Source organism: Oryzias latipes, chromosome 11 (assembly GCF_053564925.1).
Source record: "Oryzias latipes strain Hd-rR chromosome 11, Olatipes_Hd-rR_3.1".
Taxonomy (NCBI): Eukaryota; Metazoa; Chordata; class Actinopteri; order Beloniformes; family Adrianichthyidae; genus Oryzias; species Oryzias latipes.
The window spans coordinates 6,201,861-6,225,255 of record NC_136247.1 but is presented as its reverse complement, the minus strand read 5'-3'; the positions used below and the strand labels follow the sequence as shown (position 1 = coordinate 6,225,255).

The 23,395-nt window shown below is 37.4% G+C and overlaps 2 protein-coding genes across 3 annotated transcripts; one reads left to right on the top strand and one right to left on the bottom strand.

Moving 5' to 3' along the window:
• Positions 1-24: 24 nt before the first annotated feature.
• si:ch211-57n23.1 (uncharacterized) lies at positions 25-4,577 on the bottom strand. The gene is made up of 3 exons (XM_004074225.5): positions 4,430-4,577; positions 2,263-2,806; positions 25-500 (listed from the first exon to the last, which is right to left on the bottom strand). Exons 1-3 carry the CDS (start codon positions 4,434-4,436, stop codon positions 338-340), a joined length of 714 nt encoding a protein of 237 aa, XP_004074273.1. The 5' UTR covers positions 4,437-4,577; the 3' UTR covers positions 25-337.
• Positions 4,578-9,162: 4,585 nt separating this feature from the next.
• Positions 9,163-22,421, top strand: pip4p2 (phosphatidylinositol-4,5-bisphosphate 4-phosphatase 2). Of its 2 annotated transcripts, XM_023960166.2 has the most exons (8): positions 9,163-9,754; positions 15,820-15,968; positions 17,275-17,381; positions 17,520-17,643; positions 17,936-18,010; positions 18,466-18,518; positions 20,612-20,702; positions 21,119-22,421. In XM_023960166.2, exons 1-8 carry the CDS (start codon positions 9,649-9,651, stop codon positions 21,260-21,262), a joined length of 849 nt encoding a protein of 282 aa, XP_023815934.1. In that variant the 5' UTR covers positions 9,163-9,648; the 3' UTR covers positions 21,263-22,421. The 2 variants fall into 2 exon arrangements, with proteins under 2 accessions (XP_023815934.1, XP_023815935.1); XM_023960167.2 differs by lacking the exon at positions 17,936-18,010.
• The last annotated feature ends 974 nt before the right edge of the window (positions 22,422-23,395 follow it).

Below are 23,395 nucleotides of genomic sequence, written 5' to 3'. Positions count from 1 at the left end.
GGATACAATAATGTCACTGTCAGCTGTAAATTACATCTTTATTTATATTTCTCAGAAAAAAAGAAAAAAAATCTACATATGTACATAAAAAGGAAAAGAATTGAACTTTTTTTCTTTTATTTTTTCTCTTTTCAGAATTACAAGTAGAGCAGTTGCGTCATGTTCAATGACGCTACAAAATCTCTGTATTTAACACAATCAATACAATATGAAGCAAGATTTATCGGCTGCATTTTCACGATCTTAATGACAGGTTTTAGGTGTTCTGCCGACAGAAGTTGCAAACAGCAAGCCTACTCTGAAGAATCCATCAACACGTACATGCACATACAGTGGTTCATAAGTAAGGGCTCTTCAGCGCAGGCATAAAGAGTTTGCCGATTCGATGTTGTGCGTTGAGCAGGGTTCTCTCTAAAGTGGAGAACTGTCTCTCCAGGCGGTGTGCAACAGCACTCCTGTCATAGATGTTGTCCCTTGTGTTGGCAAGATGCTGCTTCATTCTGAACAGAATAAAAGAAAACATGGGACTCCATTATAGACTTAATTGATGAATCACGATTTTTGTCCAGTTTTAGTTGCACAGCATGTTCCATCAGTTAAAAGGTGGTTGGAAATGTTGAGTGTTAACGTTGTCAATTCTATTTATATAGCACTTTCAAACAACAGCAGTTGATACAAAGGGCTGAACACGGGAAATAAAGAAAACAAAAACTAAAACACGTTAAAACACAAGATTAAAAATAGAATCCAGAGTTGTTAAACTAATATAATGGATGATTGGGTCTGTAAATCTTTTAAATTTGGGGATAATTAACAATTCTCAGTGGATTTAGTATTATAGTAGCATCACTCACTGGATTAAAGATGTGCTGAAAGTTGAGCTTTTCTGCAGTGCAGCTATTGTTGCATGAAGATTTACATGCTTTCTGATCTGATTTCTAGTGAGTGGGACTACATGTATTGCAGGTACAGAACTTACATGCAGTACACCACATTTTAACCCACAACATTACAAATTTCATAATGAGATTATAGTAACTCGATTAAACCCTACAAAAATATGGAAAATGCAGTAAATCTACAGGTTTTGTAACTACACAAAAGCTAATTAGTATGAAACACAAAATATCTGAAAATAATGAATCAGGAGAATAATCGATACATTTGCAGACCTTACTGTAGAGCAAATTCTGACTATAAATTAGCTAAAAGTGAAAGACAAAACTGTCATGGTGATATAGTGGTATCTTGAAGGATGCTAAACAAAAATATGTCAAATAAATAACTGGTAGTCTCGTTTTTGTAATTCATTCTAGAAAAAAACATGTAGGGTCCAATGCTACAAATTAGCTTCTCCAAAAGCATCATAACATGTGAATTGGACTGCTGTTGTACAGTACATGGATATTTTTATATCTGTCCTTATTCATGAAATAAAAATCAAAATTGAAACAATTGTCAAATAGGAACCACACAGTCTATATCCTGCATGGCTGTTTAACCCCAGAGAACCCCAGAACAATTTTCTTCTGGGCTTTTAAAGTTAATTTGACCATTTATTTTTTGTCTGCTCATTTTTGTCAGCCGGAATTCACTACAGTCAAAATAATTATAATAACAAAAAAAAATGATGAAAAAAAAAACAATCAGAAATAATTTACATTAAAAAAAAGTTAAAAATAAGGAAATAAACTGTGGCCAAATTTGACCCACAGGTTCTTTACAGTGCATACTGCATGATGAAACTATGCACATTTAGTTTATTTTTCATGATTACCCAGACTTATTGCTGGTGTTTTCAGCTGAAATTGAACCTATTTTTGAAAACCCGTTTGCCAGATATCCACCTTACAATTATAAGTAATAACTTGAATGCACCATCTGCTGAAAGGCTGAATTACTACATAACACAGATGTGTGGGGAGAAAACAAACCTCACACAAAAGCTGTTAAAATATCAAATTTTTCTGTAGTTCATACATTTTGAATTGGATATTAAGCTAGTAACCTGAAAATCGTCAACCATTGAGTTTATATTTTCCCCATATCCATTGGTAAAATTACAAACTTGTTTTTAAAGCAAGAATAGGAATCAGAGAATCCTTTAAAAGTGTGAATCAAATGTAAAGTGACTCTTTGGGTGCATCTTTTAAAAACCTATGGAAGGGACCCCTACTTCCTCAAGGGCATGCTTTTAAAATAAAATTAAGATTTTAGAAGTTTTTTCTTTGCAATTAGAGGAATTGAAACAATTACTGTTACCTTGTGAGGACTGCCTGCTCTGTTCCTTCTTTTCTCTTCTCAGCTAAAGAGACAAACACCATCTCCACGGTTTTCACTGTGTCTTCCATTTTCTGATGTTCTGAGTGAATTCCCTGGATCTCCTCTTTGGCTTTGTGGTTGTAAGAACTTCCTCCCTCCTCCACTCCACTTGAGATGGACAGAGCCTGCAGGGCAGCCCCGTTCTGCAGAATGAGCACCCGACACTTGGCAAATTCTTCTGGTCCGACAGCGTTTTCCCAACAGATTGGAGCTGGTGGTAACCAGAAGCGCTGGGTGCAGTTGACCACATATTCTGGAGATTCTGAAACAACCGGGCTGTCCCCGGGGAAGCTGTGGAGCACATGAGAAGGAGAGAATCCAGATCCCCATTCCCAGCCCCCTGTGTCTCCTGACTCTTGCTCAGGTGAAAAAGCATGAAGAAACCCTGCTGCAGCAGCATCCTTGGACTGAGAGCTGGTACCCAGCAGGATGCAGCAGGAGAAGCAGAACCATTTCATGATCCACCAGAGCATCTCCCAGTCACCTGATTAGACACAACAAACAAAATTCAACATGTGCACAACTCTTTTCTTTTTTAAAAGAATAATTTATGGAATGAAAAGGTAAACATTTAGCAGTTATTTTTCTTAAAATGTGTTTTGAATAACAAACTTTGATTTCTTTTTTTTATTTCTTTAATAAAACCTTGCAAATTAAAGAAAAGACTGAAGAAGACCCTGCTGTAAAACAGGGCAAATATATTTATTTAACATTTCAATGTGATTTCACTTTTTACATGCTTATCCAAACATTTAGATCCTTGACACTGATGCTGTCCAAAAGTGAACCACTAAGTAGAGTTATTCAATTGATGCTTTAGCCCAGTGTTTTTCAACCTTTTTTTTGAGCCACGGCACACTTTAAACCTTGACAAAAATCCTGCGGCAAACCAGCATCCAAAAATTTAAAAAAAGGAGAAACTCATAGTCTGAATTGATCTACAGCGCGCTGCAATCTTACGTGCATTTTTGTGATAATTGTAGCAGATAAAGCTGGAAGCTGCAGCTGTTTTTTCTAAAAGATGGAATAAAAGTTAAGTTAAAAGATTCAAAAACTGTTTAATGTGTATTCGTTGTGGTTTCAAGACGTTAAACAAGGACGACATCATTTTAACTCAATGCATCATGGGAGATGTAGTGCAAACAGCGGCCGAACGCTTACAAACTCGCGTCTGTGAGCTTCATTGTTTTGTTCACTTTTTCTACGGTCTGATACCGGATTCTGTGGAAAGCTACACCACTAAAGACGAGCTTTAGCTGGTATTTTTGTTAGAACTGAGCGACTTTATGAGCAGAATCAGAACAAGGAAGTGGAGACTTTAACCACTTCTGATTGGTCAGACTGATGACGTGTGATTGAGCCTCCAAGAATGATTGGTGGAGACAGTTAAAGGGGAGGGACTTTTCAGAAAACAGTTATAACTGCAGCTAAATCGTGGTACCGTCATTCTTATCAAAATGTCTTTAATAGAATCAAATGAACACAAAGAAAAAAGTATTTTATGATCTTTCATATTCCTATCTACTCAGTGTTTTATCAGGGCCTGTGTGGATGAACAAAACGCTGATATCCTGGGGATGGTAAATGTTTTTAGATCAGTTAATGAGGGCGATCACCCACTGCACACCTGACCATCTCCTACAGCACATGAGTGTGCAGCGGCACACTGGTTGATAAAAACAGTGTTTTAGCCAATAGATAAGAATTGTAAAAAAAAAGAAAAGAGTAATGCAACCCCTGCAGAGGGCCCCACGTTATTGTTTGCCCTGGACCCCCAAACTGCCAAGTCCGCCACTGTGATCCAAATAAAATTTTCAAAGCAATAATATGAAAGAAACAATCAAGAATTAGCCTAAAAATTGGGTTAAAGAAAGGTTTTATGTATTCACATAGCCCAGAAACGAAAGCAAAAAGAGGTCATGAAACACAATAAATCCAAAGTAAATGAGGATCTGTAAAAGCTGGACTGTGTGTTTGTGATTTGTCACAAACACACTGTCTAAACAGCCTCCTAATATTTTACTGGAAGATCTAACTTTTGCATTACAACAAAACTTCCCACAAACATACAAATGTAAACCTAAATACAATAGAACTTTTTACTCACCTCGCATAGAAAAAACAGGAGTGGCGTTCGTGCTGGTGTCTCCACTGAAGCCTGCAGCACAGATGGAAAAACTGACTCAACTGCAGCTTTTCACGCACAAACCTTCCTTTGGCTCAACCACATCGTCAGGATTACCTTCAGAGCAAATGGGAAAGCAAGCTAAAGAGTCTGCTTTAACTGCCTTTTTTTGTGTCTCTGTCTGCTGTAAGAAGAATGTGGTGTTTCCACCCTGCAGCCATGACTCCTGCTTCTGTTAACAATTAAAAAAAGGAAGAAAAAAAGTTTATTTTGCTTTTTTTTGCTTCTTCCACACATTGTCTTCCCATACAGGAACATAATGTTTATTTAAGTATTATTAGTCAACTTACCAAATGTATGTTACATGATTGATTATTATGCTTTTCAGAGCTCAGACGTTTTATTTGCTTATTAGCTCTTAAAGCTGTAAAGCTTGTTTCTGCTGCACCACATTTATGTCTATTAAACCTTAGCCAGAGAGTGAACTAGTCTGAGAACAAATCTTGACATAAGCAGCTTGGAATGGGACACTTTGGCACAAACAAGCAACAGGGTTGTAACTGTAAGGGAAAGCAATGACCTGGGTAATGAGCAGCAAGCCTGCATAAACTGTCAAGCAGATCTAAAGTTTTTTATAAATAATTCAATAAGTCCTCCTTTAGAAAAAAGTCCAACTTAATTTTATTAAGTATAAGTATAGCAAGTACACTACCATGTAGGCCTATGTGTAGTGTGGGAAGTACAGTACTAATTGAATACTTTTTCAGACTAGATCGCAACATTTTAAGTTTACAACCATATAGTATATTAAAAGTAAAATTCAAGTATTCTGTCACACTTTTTTTATAGACTAATTTATACTTGTGGACTACTTTTTGCTAATGGGTGTTCTTTAGTTCAAAAGCTGTTGAGTGACCAACCAAAGAAAACAGAAGAAGACACTTAAATTGCTATGGTTCTGAAGAATTCCTCTATTTATTTGACAGCTCTGGATGGTCTTATTTGTTCTATTTTGCAGTCAGTAGTTTTCTCCTTCGTATTATCAGCATGAATCTTCTTATGGGAAGTCTTTTTATTCATGTTAGCAACCATAATCAGATGTTAGTTTCAGGTTTGGATCTTAGGGTCAGTATGAATTTTTTGTTTGTCAACTGATTTTAAAATCTGGAGTACTTTTACAATTTACACTATAAAGAACAACAACCAATAAATATTGTTCACTTTTCGGCATACCTCTTCAGGGTTCCCCACGGGGAATCAGCTTTCACTGATTCGCACAGGTGGTTTGGCGGAGATTTTTATGCAAGATGCCCTTCCTGACACAACCCTGTATTTATCCGGGCTGGGGACCGGCACAGGGGGACCCAGACTTCGGCCCCCTTGTGGCTACATAGTTGGGCAGTATGGAGCGAAGGGTCTAGGTCAAGGACCACACTGGATGAAGCTAATCTTTTCGTATAAAACCTATAGATATTCCCCCCCAAAATTGATTTAATCATTTGTACCTAATTTATTTGAGCAAATGTGTTTAAAAAAAAGTTTCGAGAAATTGTGGTTGCACGGTGCAGAGTACGTTGCTGACGAGTGATGACGCAGGTCTTCACCCATCCACAGACCGCAGTGGAAAAACTGCATTTTTCACAAAACCTTTTTGTTCTCAATTATTTGAAAAATTTACTTTTTTATTTTTCAAACTTTATTTAGCTTTTTCAATAGATATTCATGGCACATAAACATTGTTCTTTAAAAATTTTTTTAACAAACACTGTAACCTACTGTATACAAAATCAGTTTTCACATGTACAGTAAACATTTGGCATGGTAATGTTAATAAATCTGTATGTTCGCATTTTATCTTTGGGTGACTTTGTATAAATTGTAAACATTTTTCTTCATAAAAGGGTAGTGTAGGCACAGTTCACCCACAATAATTAGATAAACATACTATTTAAGATATGTAAGTAAATTTCAAACAAGTTGAGCCTCTTGTTATTGCTCCCCGCCAAAATTCTTATTTATGCATGTATCTCTAAAAAAATCTAATTTCATTTTGGCTTTGGTCTGCACTGAGAGGTTTACTAGCTGCTAAATATTTGCATTTTGTGGTCAGCTTTTATCAAAGTATTATTAATCCTTGTTGAGACAAGAAAACTTAGCTAAAGAAAGAAAACCCCAGCCTGTGCTTTGCAATTCACTGCAAATATAGCAATTTGTTTTTATTTTCATTTATTTTGAACTTATAAAAAACCTACCATAAACAGAAGTAAAACGCTGAATGACAGCATGCAAAGTTCAAAAAGGTCTTTGGGTGACATCTAAGTTTAACAGGAAGGATAGAAATTGAACGAAATTTAGCAGGTGCTGATATTCAAAGAGACTCTGAGTTTTTATTATTTCACTGGACAACTTTGTTTACATACCACAAACATTTGATATATATTCTGATTCAGAACTCTACTGATCCAAAAATTCATGATACATGCTTAAGGGCCTCATTTATAAACGTTGCGTACGCACAAAAGAAGGCGTACGCCACTCTCTACGCAATAGTTGAGATTTATAAAAAGCAAACTTGACGGGAAAATGTGCGGTCCTCCACGCAAGCTCTGACCCAGGCGTACGCACAAAAACGGGTGAAATGAGAAATGGCGACACCGTCGGCAGATGGAAGAAACACGTGAAAGTGACAGTGTGTGCCAAATCGTGCTGGCATGTGCTGTGCTACACAATGTGGCACAGCTTAAAAACGTGCCTCTACCCCCTGGCGCTGATTGCTGTGTTGGCCCCGACCCTGAACCCCATCCCCACGCATTTGAGCCATTTGCTGCTGCTGTGCGCCAGCGTTTGGAAGTGATGCGTCGCTTATAAAGAAAAAGAGGTGTGGAAAATATTATTTATTTAAGAATTCCCTCATCGTGCAGTTTATTTCAGTCAGGGCGATCTTGATTTCGCCCAACTCCTTGGCCACCTCTCTGATTGAACTACTGACTTCCCTCTGCATTTCAAGGACTGCATCGGTGAGGACACGTCCACTGCTGGAGGGCTGAGAGCCGCGTGCCGTGGAGACGCTGGGTCCAGACGGCTGCTCAGCTGCAGCATCGTAACCACTGGCCCCGCTGGAACACCCAGCAACTAAAATAAAATTGTTCTATATTAATAATCTGTAATTGTGTAGCCTGCATACATGTGACTTGACTGCATTCATTTGAATTATTTCTCTTTCCTGTGTCAGCCTGACCCTGGCGCGTCGGCGTCCCCTCCGTCTCAGTCAGGTGACTGAGGCGGAGGAGGACGCCGATAAGGGGGACTTAATAGGGATTCCCCAATAATAGCGGCCAGTTTCTCATCAAGAGGGGTCAGCTCCGGTCCCCCCCCCCCCCACCACCCCCCCCCACCCGGCGGACACACTCTGCCGATGCAGCGCTAGACAACTACCCCTGGCTGCAGCCTGCAGAATGGGGCATCGTAGTGGAATGCTTTGATTGCAGAGGAATGTGAACACGCTGTGGAATGTTAGCCCCGCCCATGCTGAGGCCGTCACAGCGTGTTCACATTCCTCTGCAATCAAAGCATTCCACTACGATGACCCATTCTGCAGGCTGCAGCCAGGGCTTACTCGCGCTAGACGTTTTTTTTGCCTCGACTTTGATGTCCGATCATTTCTTTCATTTCTTTTTTATTTCGGCCACGTCCCAGGTTGTGAGGCTACAGCATTTACGGCGTCTGCCACCGTTTGCCGCTCACGTGCCTTTTTGGCATTAGTAATGCCCACACTGTGCCCTCCAAACAACATTCTTCTCCTCTTTTCCACCTCGCCAACGATAACTTCTACTTCACATTGAGTGAAGTTACGTTTTTTTGATTTCCTCTCTGTGTTTGCCATGATTTAGCAAGCCATGAATATTAATTTGTGGGCGTTTCACGGACTATTTATGGGCAACTATGGGCGTGTCATGTAGCCGCAAAAAGCTGCGCTGCATTTAGAATCGGTTGTGATTTATAAAGGGAAAGATGCGTAGGATGTGCGTGCGCACGGTTTAATAAATCCGAATATTTCTGTGCGTACGCACGTCCTATGTTTCATCCGTACGCCACTTCTGACGCAAATCCTACGCAAAGTTTTATAAATGAGGCTCTAAGTCCTTTATCAGAGTTCCTTCAAAGCTTCTGTATTTGTAGAGACTTAAAACTTTTTTTTCTTTACAGTGTTTAGTTTTTTATATTATTATTATATATACCAGCTGTGCCTTCAGCTTTGTCGTGTCATATAAACCTTATGAGTCTCAAAATCCGAGTCATAAGTTTCTGCAATTCTTTGTTTATACTCCACAATGTGGAAATGGTGACTGGCTTTCATATAGAAAATGTTTTGCTTTCCAGTCACACTTTGAATACTATTTTCTGTAATTTATTTTCTTCATTTTACAAGTTTTCTGATATATAAAAAAACTATTTACAGAATAAATGGGTTTCATGCAGGCGGAAATCAGATTATTGTAGAGAAATATGGATTAGTAAGTGAAACTTCTCATAATTATTTAACTCCTATTATCTGTTAAAGGATATCAGATTTACCTTCAACATATTTTCTTAAATAAATTGATCAGACGATTAGATTTTTTTAATATGCAAGTAAACAGGCTCCAAATCTTATTGGGATTTGAAGCCCTGACAAAACAGCTACCTATTACTTTGATACTATACTTTTTTTTTTTTACAATAGTCTAAGATAAGTGAATTTATATTTGCAAAACTGAATTTGTTAAAGACATGAAGACATCAATAAAACTTGACCATGACCGGACTAACAGGAGGTTATGACTTCAGTCTATAGTGCCATCTAGTGGCCATAAATGGAAATGGTTTGGGATCTCAATTGGAAAACGCTTAAAATTTAACCACTTGTCTCTTTTAAACACTCAGTTTTGAATAAAAGTTTTACTTTATGAATTTGGGTTTTTTGTTTTTTGGGTAGGCTAAAACGAACTTTACTGCAGAGGCATTTCCTGGGATGTTTTGAGGCAGCTCCAGAGAACAGCCCATGCCCGGAGCAGTTTTAAGGGGGCGGGGACCGCACGAGGCTCCTCCCCTCTCAGGCCGCCGTCGTCTACAGAGTCTGCCGGACCGGACCAACTCGGCACCGCCAGCCACTGCAGCCGGCTGCCCTCCCTCGAGTGGCCAGGAGCCTCCCGCAGGACGACATGGCCTCCGACGGCATGGACGAACGTTCCCCGCTGCTGTCGGGCCCCAATTCGGAGAATGTGACCCCCAACGCTTCCCCGTACCTGCAGGATTCCAGCCCCCGAGGTAAACAGACGGGCGAACGCGGAGCCTCGCGCGCCTGCATGCTGAATCATTTCGAAGGCGTATCGAGTTAGAGCGTAAATAAAACCGCAGCGAGGCCGGGGCAAGGGCATTGGGATTGGGGGAACGGCAGCAGACAAAATAAATAAATGAATAAATTAAATAAAAATGGAGCGAGCAGCGTGAGAACTGGAGCAATAGGTTAGAGAGGAGAGGGCCTGCTGTGGTATTACTGCTCTGATTTAGTCAGTAAATTCATGCATCACGACGCACTGAGCTAAAGATCTTCTGGATTTATACGTCAAGAACGAGGAAGCCTTGTGTTGCTGTTGATCATGAGGAGGGAGAGTTAAACCACTGCAGATGAAGACATGCAAGCTGCCTTTGTCTCGTCTTCCTGCTATTAAAAGCATACTGATGTATTTACATTAAGATCACAAACAGCTGGCTTTAGTTTCTTGAAAAACAACAAATCATACATTCCTAGAAATTGATATTAACAGGCTTAAGACATGTTTAGCTAATATTGACAAATAAATCCTATGCACATTAACCGATCCAACATTTATGGATGGGAATGACTTGTGTTATGGATTTAGTTTCATCGTGATCTTCTGAATTTATGCGCTTCAGGAGACAATTCGTTGAAGCTGCAAACATGATCAGACATGGGGACATTCTTTTCTGCATTGTAGGCTTTACATTTTGCCGTGAAGCATTACTTTTACTGTAATTCACACCAACAAATCCAGGTCAAATAATTTTTCCTCTTAAGCTTTTACTGGCTATTGCAACAACACTGGTTGTTTTGTGGCAAAGTAAAGGAACTCAAGACAGACTAATGCGCCTTTTCTAGTCATTAGGGTTTATATCAAATAACATTTGAGGAAAAAGGGCTAATCTTGACCAAAAAAAAAAGAAAACTAATTCACTGTTGGATTAATCACTTTAGACTTTAACACTAAAGTGACAGCTTGTTTGCACAAGTTTGCCGAGACAAAGTTTAGTAATATCAGACCAATTCCAAAGCCACCGCTTCTGCAGACTAGTTCATAAACTAATCCCACTTTGAATTGTTGGTGCAAACTCTGCATATGTATAACGGATTAATCAGAGTCTGAGTCAATATTTTCCCCCTGTTTTAAACCAGACTACATGGTGGAATGATTCAATTCATAATTTGTGGTTGACGATAGGATTCATAGTAGATGTTGGTTCATTTTGAACGATCCGATTCACTGACCAGGACATCTTTAGCCAAAAACTGATCCAGTTTGACTCAGAGATAAATACCTGGCTACTGAACAGTGCAGGTGAAGTTTTTCCAGATGCCTTGTATTTCTTGCAAGACAATCAAGTGTAAATTAAATATATGTACAAACAAGTAAACAAGATTTAATTGCAAATCCATTCACATTTTAGTTTCCTTGAATTCAGCCCACTGTTGTTTCTCCACATCAATATATTAGCATAATTAGAGCACGTCTTTGCTATATTCAAAGCGTTTCTAACCATCGGACTGGAATGATAGCTTGATCATTTTTTGTTTTCCAATAATCAATTTATTTCATTTTGAATTGATTTTACATTTGTATAGGTCGATTTGATTAACAACTTGCGTCAGACCGATTGATCTGGTTGGATGGGAGAAATAAAAAATCAACTCATCTAATAAATCAATTAATGTGTACAGCCCTAATATTTAGAAGTAAGAGTAAGAAAACACTTAAAGCCTATTTTCACAATTTCTGGAGTGTTTAAGTAGATTAAATATTTATGATAAAAAACTTTATCTGAGTCTCATTTATTTTCATCTTTGACCTGAGATGTGACACAGATCAAGGTGTTTTTTTTTTAAATAGAGGACCATTAAATTCTGTCAGGCACGTTTGTTATATATCCATTTTTTAAGCGATGTTATACAAACAAGAGCTGGACGAGATAATCCTCATTCACCTCAAAGTAAAATGATTGGATTTTAGTAATACTTTTTTACATATAGTCTTCACAGCTCCTTTTATACTGCATCATGTCTACACATTCACACACTGTATTTTAAATATAGGTGAGCTTTTTAAACATAAGGTTGTCATATTTTTAAATTAAACTGGAGGAAGTGTGACCCTATAATTAGGCTAAAGCAAGAGAATTGGGTGATGATGTTTACTCATTTTTTAATAGAGAATTGGCCATGTCAGTCGCATATGAAGTGGCTTTATATCATCCTGATTATAACCATAAGATGATGTCCCCATAGTCCATTCATATGTCGACTGTCTTGTTGCAAGCAAAGGGGTTAACCTTTAACACGGTGGGATCAAGGACCCAAAAAATCCACTGAAGTGGCCGAAATAATGTTATTGCTCGACATAGAGTTAACCTGCGCCTGAAGTGGCCCTTAAAACAAATTACCAGAGACATTTTTGGAGTAAAATCAGATTAGTGAGGAAAATAGTTGCACGTCAAGCACTTTATTTTATTAATTTAAACACCGTCCTGTCCAGTTGTTTTAAGAAATGTAGCTTTTTATGCTTTGCGTCAAGCATTTTCATGTCACAAGTTAAATAGGAAAACAGAAAAAGATCATTATCAGCCGTTTAGATTTACACTAAGAATACAGCAATAGCTGTTCCTTGCAGTGGAGGAGGGATGTTGTGGTGCTGTTGTCTTCTCATCTTACGTCTGAGAGGGTGGATATCGACGTCTTATGGCTGCTGAATACAGTGTCAGACATGCATTGCGGTAAATTTTAGGACTAAGGGAGACTAACAACATTTAGAGAAAACATAAAAACCATTTAGCGTGGCTTTTCTTTACTTATTTCATCATCAAATTGCTTAATGTTGTTTGTTAACCTTTAGTTTATGAGTCGGTTTATTTTAGAGCTGGTCAATAGATGTTTCAATTTAATAGTCTTTTGTTTATAATTTGATGTCAAATGTTATTTTTAATCAAAAGGAAGAAAAAAAATGAAAATTGTTATCACATATCATCCATTTGCACACACATTTCAAGAGCCAGCATTACCTCTGGGATTTCCTTGATCAAAGTAGTTCATGCAACTTATTGTTATTAACTTTGGCTTAATTATCTGTATTTCATGACTACTTCTTTTTGTCACATTTATTCGTTTTTTAGATATGTAAGCATATGGAAATATTTCATATGGCCTTCGGAAAAATATTTTGTATTTTTTCTTAATACTGAAAAAAACCCTTATTATTATTATTATTATTATTATTATTAATGTTGTTCCAGCAATGTTTGTTTTCATGAATGTGGGAAAGCTTATTCATTTTCTTTAGAAGCATTTTTATTAAGTGTATATACAATTACTTATACCATGGTCCGGTTGAATACTCGATTCTGATTGGCTGCTGGGTATGCGTTAAAACCTGATAACCGCACGGTGAAAAAAGAAGTTCCGGTCGGCTAGCTTAAATGATTTGTATCACTGCGCCGGCTTCTGTAAAACAACCTTTTGCTTCATCAGATCATCGGGGCAAAAACAAGCGGTAAGCGATTAACTTTCCCTCTGAATTGATGCTTTATTCAACCCATCGGGACGATCAGCATATATATATCGCCGAATCTTAACTGCAGCGGTGGTGCTGCGCGACGCGGACTATATGTTACGTGATGCGGCGCGATGCGCCGCATCACGTAACATTATAGTACGCTGTTTATGAGAAAAGTGATACAAATCGAAAAAAAAAACAAGAATTAAGGACTAAAACCTGGTTAATATGTATTGCTTTTGTAAATGACCATGGTATAAGCGGGTTAATGGCCTTCGAAGTGTGCGGTTACTACTTTTTACCGCACTTCGCGGAAGCAACCGTCCTCCGCTTCGCGTCGGACGGTTCAGGCTTCCACGGCGTGCGTTAAAAAGTAGTAACCGCACACTTCGTCGGCCATTAACCCTTACATATAGACTTGTATAAAGACTTCAATTAGTTTCTTCATTCCAGTTTGTAGTAATCTCTGTCATTTCAGATTTTTTCTCTTTTTAAAAATAAAAGATTTCTGTGATTCAAGGGGTGAAGATGACAACACATTTTTAAAAAACTGAGTTTTATTTAAGATAAAAAAAAGTTATTAATAAATAATTGTTTTCAGGGGGTTGGTTTGGTTGCATACCAGTGAGAGTGCAACCTTTGGCATTTTCGAGTCATATTTATAGCCAGTTTTGTCCAAATTGTATGTGGAATGTCCCACCTGTTCCTGTGGTGTGGAGAGCCAAGCTCATTGACCTGTCGATTTGTCTTATTATTCCCCTACAGAGTGAGAGGAAATGCCAATGGCTTAATTTTTTTTGTGTTGGCTCAAATGGCCACAATAAGAGACTTCACTTCCTGTTTAAGATGGGTTTGAGAATGAAAGTAACTGGAACCAGGTCAGCCGCTTGGTAAACCTTTAGTGGTTTTTACATATGTAATTCTAATCCGGTAATTCCAACGTCCCATTTAACAACAGAAAAAAACATTTGTAACCTTCACGGTTTGTGCAAAAAAAGAGCGCAGGAGCTCAGCAGAGAGAAAAGTTAAAATGGTAGCAAAAAAACCCATCTTCTGAATATGCTGGTTTCGGGGCTCCAAAGGTATTTGTGCCTTGATTCATAATGTTCATTATAAAGCACAGTTTTAAAGTACTGGTGCACGAATAAAACAGAAGCTACACAACCAGAGTATCACAATCACAAAAACAAGAGAAAAGTACAGTAGAGCAAACCGAGCGCATGCTTCAATCCAGAAAGACAAACGTCATCTTGAAGTCCCAAAAAAAACAACTCCACCCCTTCAACCGTTACACAATAGTCGGCCTGTAGTTAGATTTAATATTCAGCACAAATAATATTGTAGTAATTCCTTAAAAACAATGGTTTGGTTTTAAATTTGAACTTAAAACTGACCTTTAAAAAAAAAAAAAAAAAAACACGGGCTCGGCGGCGGTAATTTCAGATTGTTTTCATTTGAAATTTCCAGTTTTGTATCAACAGACTTTTGTTTTCCAGTTTTATAGATGTACCCTATCTTTTCTGAGCTACTTAATAAAAAAATGTATTTTTTCATTTGTTTGTTTAGTAGATATTTGTCATTCAAAAGGCTTTCCCTTTACTAAAATGTTAAATTTAAGACAGGTGTTTAGACCGATGAACATCGGAGCTTTAAGGCAGCCGAGGTGCCACTGCATTCAGAAAAATGTAAAATATTAAAAAGGCTGATTCAATAAATGTGGTTACTGGTCTATTATGATAAAGGAAGTTTTTACAATATTATTCAAGATGATAGAACTGCAACATGGGTTTTTGATTTGGTAAAGTTCTGTTTGAAACGTGTAGGGAGGTAAAAATGTCAAACCTACCGGTATATCTTAAACTAAACAAGTGTTAAACTGTGGAAATTCTTTAAAACTAAGAAAATAAGATTTTCTTTTGTTAATTTACTGAACAGTGTTGAGCTTTAAATATCTATGCTCTGCGGTTTAGGATCCCATCTTAAAATTAGAGTTTTTTATTGGTATTTTGTACCTTTTATAATCTATCAGTTCAAAAACAGGTTTTTAACAATGAATGGATATTTGTCTGCATGTTAATTACATCAATCCTAAACAGGCTTTGGTTTAATTGACATTTAAAAACTGATTTAAAAAAAAAACTCCACTAAATATTGCTTTAAAAAATCCAAATTTGAACATTTTCTAATCTTTTTATGTGCTTTAAACAGAATTTCAAATGAATTGTCCGAAGGTTTTACTGTCACCTATAATACGTTATTGGTAACATTTCCTCCTATTGCATATTATTTCATCATTTTGTTTCTGCTTTTTTTTTTATCTGAAACCTCTCTGGATCTAGTAAGTGGATTGTGTTTAAATAAGCCATTAATTCTCCCTTATGACAGTTTATTTTCGTAATGAGTGCCACATAAGGTGCATTTCTCTCAGATGGCTTTCATTTGACACTGTTAAGCGGGTTTGTGAATCCGCTGAATAATTGTTGGTGGGCACCGACGGCTCACTGTGGTGTTTTTTCTTTGTATTTTTTTTTAATCTTCCCTCCCTTAAAGCCGAGCTACCTCCCCCCTACACCGCCATCGCCAGCCCCGACGCCAGCGGTGTGCCCGTCATCAATTGCCGCGTGTGCCAGTCGCTTATCAACCTGGATGGAAAGCTGCATCAGCACGTGGTCAAGTGCACAGTCTGCAACGAAGCCACAGTAAGAGAAAGCCACTGTTTTATTAATGAGCTCAGGAAAGCGTCCTCTCCTTTCTTCTTTTAATTCCTTTTCAGTTTTGACATTTTAATATTCAGTTCCTTCCTTTTTTCATTTGATTTCTGTTTTCCTGTTATTTTAAATCTTTTTTTTTAACATCAAAGTACTGACAGTGTTCACAAAATGACATTTAGGAAAGGCGATTTTCATTTTGTTGCACAATTAATTCACAAAGTGTTTCAAAGCAAGAGAAAGACCAAATTAAAGCACAAAGAGAAAATAAAACTGCAATAATTTCCAACACAATAAATAAAACATATCAGGATGAAAACAGTAAAATAGATCATGAAAGCTAAAATCACTTTAAAACTAGAGGAGAAGAGTGCCGGCTATTTTAAAACTACAATGTTTGACCTTTTTGTTTATTTATTGCATTGCAGTTAAATTACCTTTTATAATGTTCAATTCCTAATTGTTGGCCTATAATATAAAGACAATAAATAAAACTCCTGTTTAATCTGCAGTCAAGACAAATGCAGCTCAAAAGTTGAGCCTTATTAGGAAAAAAACGTGCAAAACTCTTAAGGTTTACTTACGGTCATTTTTTACGTTTTGCTTTTAAGAAACCAGGCTTTCTAGTAACTCTTTAATTAGACTGAGAAGTTTCTCCTTTTCTTGCTGTTCAGTCTAGACGCAACACAAGTTCCTCATTTGTGCTAAGTGACTAGAGTGAACAATAAGTAACAAAAATAAGTAAGATGACAGAAACGCCTTAAGGAAACTCTTGACATCATTAAAAGCAGTAGTACCTCTGAAGCATCAGAATGTCACTTTTTAATTTGAAATTCCAGTATGTTGCATCCAGAATAACAAACAGGTGAGAGTTGTTTGTTTTCTAAATCAATAAGGGGTGAATATATTTTGTATTTTAAATTTTTAGCTTTAAGCACAATTCCTCTCAGAACACAAATAATGTTTCTGAATGGAAATGGTTTTACTGTGCTTAGCTGAAAACACAAAATTCTCTAAGAAAGTGCACACTCTTGTGTGTCGGTGCAAACTATGCAACAGCAGTAACTAAGATCTGCAATTCCTGTGCTTTTTTGTGCACGTCTTACCAAAACAAAAGGAGATTCATGTCAGCTTTGATCGTCCCACTGTATGTCCTCCATCATCAGAAAAATGGCACAAGAATATGTTTAAAGCACAATTTTCATTAGAATTGGTCTTTAAAATTTTTTTCGAGGAGCAGTTTTTAGGATTTCTGTAAAGCAGGCCTCTAGTTCTCTGCACTTTGTTTGTCATGCAGCCCATCAAGAACCCCCCAACAGGAAAGAAGTATGTGAGGTGTCCCTGCAACTGCCTGCTCATCTGCAAGGACACGTCCAGGAGGATAGGATGTCCTCGACCAAACTGGTAAAAAACCAAAACATGCAGTCATGTTCATTATTTTTATGAAATAATAAAGTGCTTAGAGAATATTTTTTCCCAGACCCTTATTATTATGTCTTGGCTAAGATGGAAGCAGAACATTTTTTGTTTGTTTGTTTACAGCAGACGCATCATAAACTTGAGCCCAGTCATGGTGATTCCAGAGGAGCAGCCAGCGCAGCCGGCACTGCCCATCCAACCTGAAGGCATGAGAGTTGTCTGCGGTCACTGCGGCAACACCTTTCTGGTTCGTAAACCTTTCCAGAGGATCTCTCAATGACAGAGTTTAGAGGGTGATGTTGCTGTGCTGCTTTTTTTTTTTTAAAGGATTTTCATTCTGAGAGCCTCGCCTGTTTGCAATCTCAATAAAATTAGTGCCAAAAAAAATAAATAGGTAAAAGCATCTACATGTTTGCTCTGACCTAAAGTGCCTCCCTGCCATTGTTGTTTATATGAAAACTTGGTTGGCAGAAAATACTCCAAGTCAGTGCTTCCTTCTCCTCTAAACATCTGCACGTTGTTGCTTGCGCCACTTGTAGGGCAGTGAGGACGCCCGGTCATCCCAGCCTATGTCTGGTCTCTCCAGAGATGGCTCTCCCCCAGCACAGCAACAGGTTGACATAAAGCTGGTCATAGTGGTGGATATCATAACCTCAACCTAACCTGCTCGGGTTGAATCTAAACCCCGGTTGACACTAGTTCTTTTTTTTTATTCTTTACACATTTTTGGAATACAAGCCCAAACGTAATTTATGTTGTTGTTTAAGTGCATTAAATGACCATTTCTGTTCCATCTTCAAAGAACAAGAGTGACCTGTGTCAACTGGAGCTTAAAAATGATTAAAGTGATCGGGTTTGATTTAACCTAAAAGCACAACTAACAGAAATCAGAATAAAAATGACTCAAGATGATAAATCAGTGATAAGGGGAAATAACCAATTGCAAACTTGCTAAAAAATCTTTATTTATTTTGGTTTAATGTCATGCAGGATAATTGTTTTTTGTTATTTAGTGAAATGTTAATGAAAATGCTTGTTTTTGTGTTGTTTTTTTTTTTTTTTCCTGCAGTGGATGGAGCTTCGATTTAACACTCTCGCCAAGTGTCCACACTGCAAAAAAATGTGAGTCCATCTGAAAATGCGCTCTTGTTTTGAAGGAATGTTCATATCCTATGGTCATTGTTCAGGTTCCCTTGTGAGCTGCACCTCAACAATTTACTTTGACACCAGTCTAAACGCACCTTTACTTCAGAAGATCACAACGCCCCCAAATACATCTTGCAATTATTTAGCAAGTAGATAAGGGAACTCTGTGGTTGGTTTATTCTGCAACAAATCCTTAAGCTACACAGTTCTCAGAAGCTGTAATCAGACTCTTACTTACTGTTTCAGTTCAGTTGCAGTTGGGCGCTGAGATTCGAAGCGGGAATTTTCAGTTTCCAGGGGGAAGCTAATCTAGACGTGTGACAGGAATTAAAGATTGGCCTCACATGTAAAGTTTAAGGGGGTTTGGTGGGTCACAGAGGTGAGGAATTGGGTGAACAAATGGGTTGAAAATTTTCCAATGTGTAGTTTCTAAGGTTAGGAATTTCCTTACCCACAATGCCTCATTTCATCAGAGGGATTCCAGAAAGGAGGAAAGTTTTTTTTTTTTTTTACAAAAGTGACCCTGCTGAAAACTAGCATTGATAGTTGGGCCTTAAAGGCAAAACATCACAAATGGGACTTTGTGTATAAAAAACTCCACGTGGAGATTTCTCGTTTTGTCATTTAGATGACAACCGTTTCAAGGAATTTCTCCTCTGTTTTAGTGCTAAAGCAAGTTTTGTGGAAATTGGAGCACCGGGACTCTTAGGCCTTTGTACTGACTGTATAATAAACAAACATTTCATCCATTATTAAATGAATAATTCAAATGAAAGTCCAAGCTTTTGTGCAGTTATGATCAAAGTACAAAACATTCCAATGGATTCTAGGATTCTAGTGGAAGCTCAACTTAAAGTCCCACTCCAGTGATGTTCCTAGTGATGTTTTAATTATGATTATGCCGTTTTTTGCTAAATAAACCCCCAAAACATGTAATTTTCTAAGACATAGTTTCTGCAGCGTGGCAATAGTTAGAAGGGAAATTGGGAAATTAGAAATTAGAAATTTACCTCTGAGTCGTGGGCGGTACTGTTGGTGCGGAGCAACCCCGCCCCCACTTTCCCTCAGTGTTATTGAGCAGGGAGCTTGTGGCCCGCCCAGCGTATTTTCTACGTCACACTAAAAGCTCCTTTTCAATGGCATTTTTTGTCTGCACACCAGTCAAAATAATATGAATAAAGAAAGACCTAAAATGCAATTTCAAGCTTAGTTTTCTTCAAAAGAAAATGTTAAAAAGCAGGATTTCCATCGGAGTGGGTCTTAAAGCAACATGCTGCCAATAAACACATTTTTGTGCAAGTTACTTCAAAATTATTTTGTTTCTTACCACATTTTATTTGTCACTGTTTCTCATTTGTAAAAATGTAACTTAATTATAAGAAAAAGTAAAGTAATGGGAAACGATGCTGCAAATGACTCTAAAATGTTTGCCCCCCTCCTAGAAAAGTCAAACTAGCAGAGTAACTAAGACTAATGTTCAAAAACCTGTCTTCCAAAACTGAGTTGAGGTAAATCAAGTTATTCCTAGATATTGTAAATTGTAAAGTGTGGTTGCCGTGTGATCACTGTTCAAACACGGAGTGGAGCACGGAAGAAGTCAAGAAGGAAGGAAGAGTTTAAAAGAAAAAAAACCCGTTAAATATCAGGTGATTCGGGCCCTCTAAGGCATCTGAATAGCAGCAATCCCTGAAGAATGTCGGAGTCCAGTCACATGAGAGCCATGTGAGATGTTGGGGAATAAAAGTTATAGTGGGTGAGGGGCTGCAGCAGAGGCAGCAGCTTCAGGGTAGTCGACTTGTAAATGCTTGGCTGGAGTATGAATGAAAATGAAAACGATGGGAGGTGGACATGTGACTGTCCTCATGAGTGACCTATGAGGTCTTCATGGAGCAGCTTTTTTGTAATTTGAAGCAAATAACCAGGAAGAAGGAAATGGAAGGTGTTACTGTCATGCAAAAAATAAATGCATTTTATTAAGTAAAATTCTGGTGTTATCTAAAATAAAAATGATTTTATTCTTAAAAATCCTAAATATCCCTTGTTTTCATTTTGTTCTTGTCCTTTTGTAGATCGTCTGTTGGCAGTGCGCTCCCCAGGAGGCGCTGTTGCGCTTACATTACTGTAGGAATGATCTGCATTTTCATTGGTGTGGGTTTAACAGTGAGTATGTTTTCCCTTTATGCTTATGAATTTGACTTCTGAGATGCTCATCTCTGGGAAAAACTTAAAGGTTTTTAAGTTTTTCTCCTTTGCTGGGTAACTATTTAAAATCGTGTTAACATCAGATTCTTTTATGAATTTGACTTTATGGCTGTAAAAAAAATGAAATGATTTTAGCAAGTTTTTTATTCCTCTTTAAAAAATAAAAAATGATTAAATTGAATAAATGAATAAATTACCACTAAACAAGCGGAAAGGAATGGGTAATAGAGAGACCATTTCACATTTCCATTTAATCTAATTTTACATTTGAGCAGATTTGCAATAAAATCAAAATCGTCAGTATTAGTAAGAGAATGTCAACCATGTTTTGATCCCCCCTTTTTTTTTTTTTTTTAAATCTCCTCCATGGTTAGGTCGGGACTCGAGGTTTTGCCCGCCGTTACAACGCCACCTATGTGTCCTGGGCATTTGCCTACCTGCTGGGCCTCATCTGTCTGATACGAGCCTGCTACTGGGGAGCTATCAAAGTCAGCTACCCGGAGAACAGCTTCGCCTAGAGAACAGTAAAGACGTGCACGGCTCAAACGACAAACCCTCTTTTTAGTTTCTTTTTTCCTTACCTCTTCAGACTTCCGAGATGTTACGCACGTCTGATACCAGAAGAAGTGTATGCTGGGGATTTCTCCTGTCGTGCTCATGTCTGGATTTTTTCTGAGTCACTGTGCAAACCCTCCTCCTGAAGGTCAATCCAGAGCTGGTCCACAAAGATTTGAAATCTTGCTCAAGTTTTACTAAAAAAAAAAAAAAAAGCACTTTTTTTTTTTTTAGATAAATGACAAATTTGATCTGGCTACTTTTTATTAAGTTTGTAGAACAATATGGTTTTGTTTAGGATTTTTGGACCAGTTTTTAACTGCCTAAGTGGCCTGACAGTACTCTTTCTTTGTCTTGTTACTGACCAGAACAAAATGAAACCCCCTCCTGAAATCATTGTCCATTGCACTATGATTTATGCAATTTTGAGTGAGGTTTTGCTGCTAGTTGATCTGGAGTTGCAGTGAGATACACATTCATGCTGCACTGCAACCTTGCCAGTGTGCTCGTAACAATGTTTGTTTTTTAATGCTCCAAACGATCAACTTTTAAAGGTAATTGTCTTTATGTACTCATGTGTGCCAATTATGTTGCCTACTGTAAGGTTAAAAAAAAGCATTATGCCCACCTCTGATTTCTTTTCTTTTCTTTTTCTTCCTTTTCCTATATGTTTGCAGCTTTAAGGAGCAATAGCCCTGCTGGGTCATTTTTCTTAGCCTAAATTGCTGCAATCGTTAAGATTATTTCCAAACCCAGAACCAGAGTAACTCACAGCTGCATGTGGACTCCGTCATGGCATTGAGGTTTCTTTATGTTTTGTTTCAGAGGGAGCTGAGATCTTTACTCCTTCCTCCTGGGGGTTAGAATGTAAACCTCCTCCCTCCGCTTTAATTGCTGCTTTCCAATCTCCTCTGAACTCCTTCCATGCTAGCATCTCTATATTAAAAACAAAAACTCAATCTTGAGCACAGTTCCAACGTCTAACCTTGTTTTGAATGTGATTATGACAATAAACCAGAAAAAAACGTATTAAAAAAACGAAGTAGTGGGAATAGAAGGAACAAATGGTTTGTGTGTCTTTTTAAAAATGATAATTTATCAATAAAATGTAAAAACAGCCAACACTGTTCTACTGTTTTTGTTGAGAATGTTTGAGCTCTGAAGTTTACGTTGATCAACTTTGCTGTGTTTCTTGTCTTTAGAGACACATTTTCAAATGTTTTGTAAATATTAATTTCATATCAAAAATTTATTTAGCTCTAAACCTAACAAAATCCTAAAATGATGTAATTTTGAAAAATAAAGAATTAAATGGTTTCTAAACTCTAAAAAACACTCCTGTTAAAGGGAGATTTTATATTGAATGAAACATTTTTTAACAGCTGATATTTGACTAAATTCAATATTTATCTTCTTATTATAGAAATTCCTTCAAGCTGCTGTACTGCTGTGATGAAATATTGCAATTTAGACAAGCATTAAACAATTTCAAGACACTTCACCTATCAAATAAACTAATAAAATAATAAATATACCTGAACCAAGACCCATAAAATTTAAACATTAGTTAGGGCATTCATTTTTATATTTTCTTTTTGTAAAATGATGTTTCAGTTTTGTCCAAAAATAATATAAAAACCCATAGCTCACAAGTTAATTGACATACTTTTGCTGAACTTTTTGAAATAAGAATTAATACAAAAGAGAAATACCTAATTTTATTTCTTGGTTATCATAATTTCAATAAAGAGGCAAGCATTGTTACTTCAAAGAAAACCTGGCATTTATGCACGATGGTGACAGCATTGTTTTTTTTTTGGTACTTTATAGGATTGATAGCATTTCAAATATTATCCTGGAGATTTACATTTGGTACTGATAGAAAATGTATGACATCAAAGTCCTGCAGCACAAGATTTTTGGATGAAACTAATATTTACTGTTCATTTGGGGTTGGGGTCATGAAGGCAGGTCTTGAAGAGGTGACCATTGTCTGCCCAGCCTTTCCAGTGTCTGACTGGTATTCTCAAAGGGTGACAGATTCTCCTGGCAGATGTTCTCATTACATGTTTGAGCCTGTCAGGCCTTTCTGGAAT

Coding starts and splice junctions, on each gene's coding strand:
- si:ch211-57n23.1 (XM_004074225.5), bottom strand. Junction 501..2,262: donor GAGCAGGCAGTCCTCACAAG/GTAACAGTAATT, acceptor TATTCTGTTCAG/AATGAAGCAGCATCTTGCCA.
- pip4p2 (XM_023960166.2), top strand. CDS start 9,649: ATGGCCTCCGACGGCATGGACGAACGTTCCCCGCTGCTGTCGGGCCCC. Junction 17,644..17,935: donor ACTGCGGCAACACCTTTCTG/GTTCGTAAACCT, acceptor CGCCACTTGTAG/GGCAGTGAGGACGCCCGGTC. Junction 20,703..21,118: donor TCATTGGTGTGGGTTTAACA/GTGAGTATGTTT, acceptor CTCCATGGTTAG/GTCGGGACTCGAGGTTTTGC.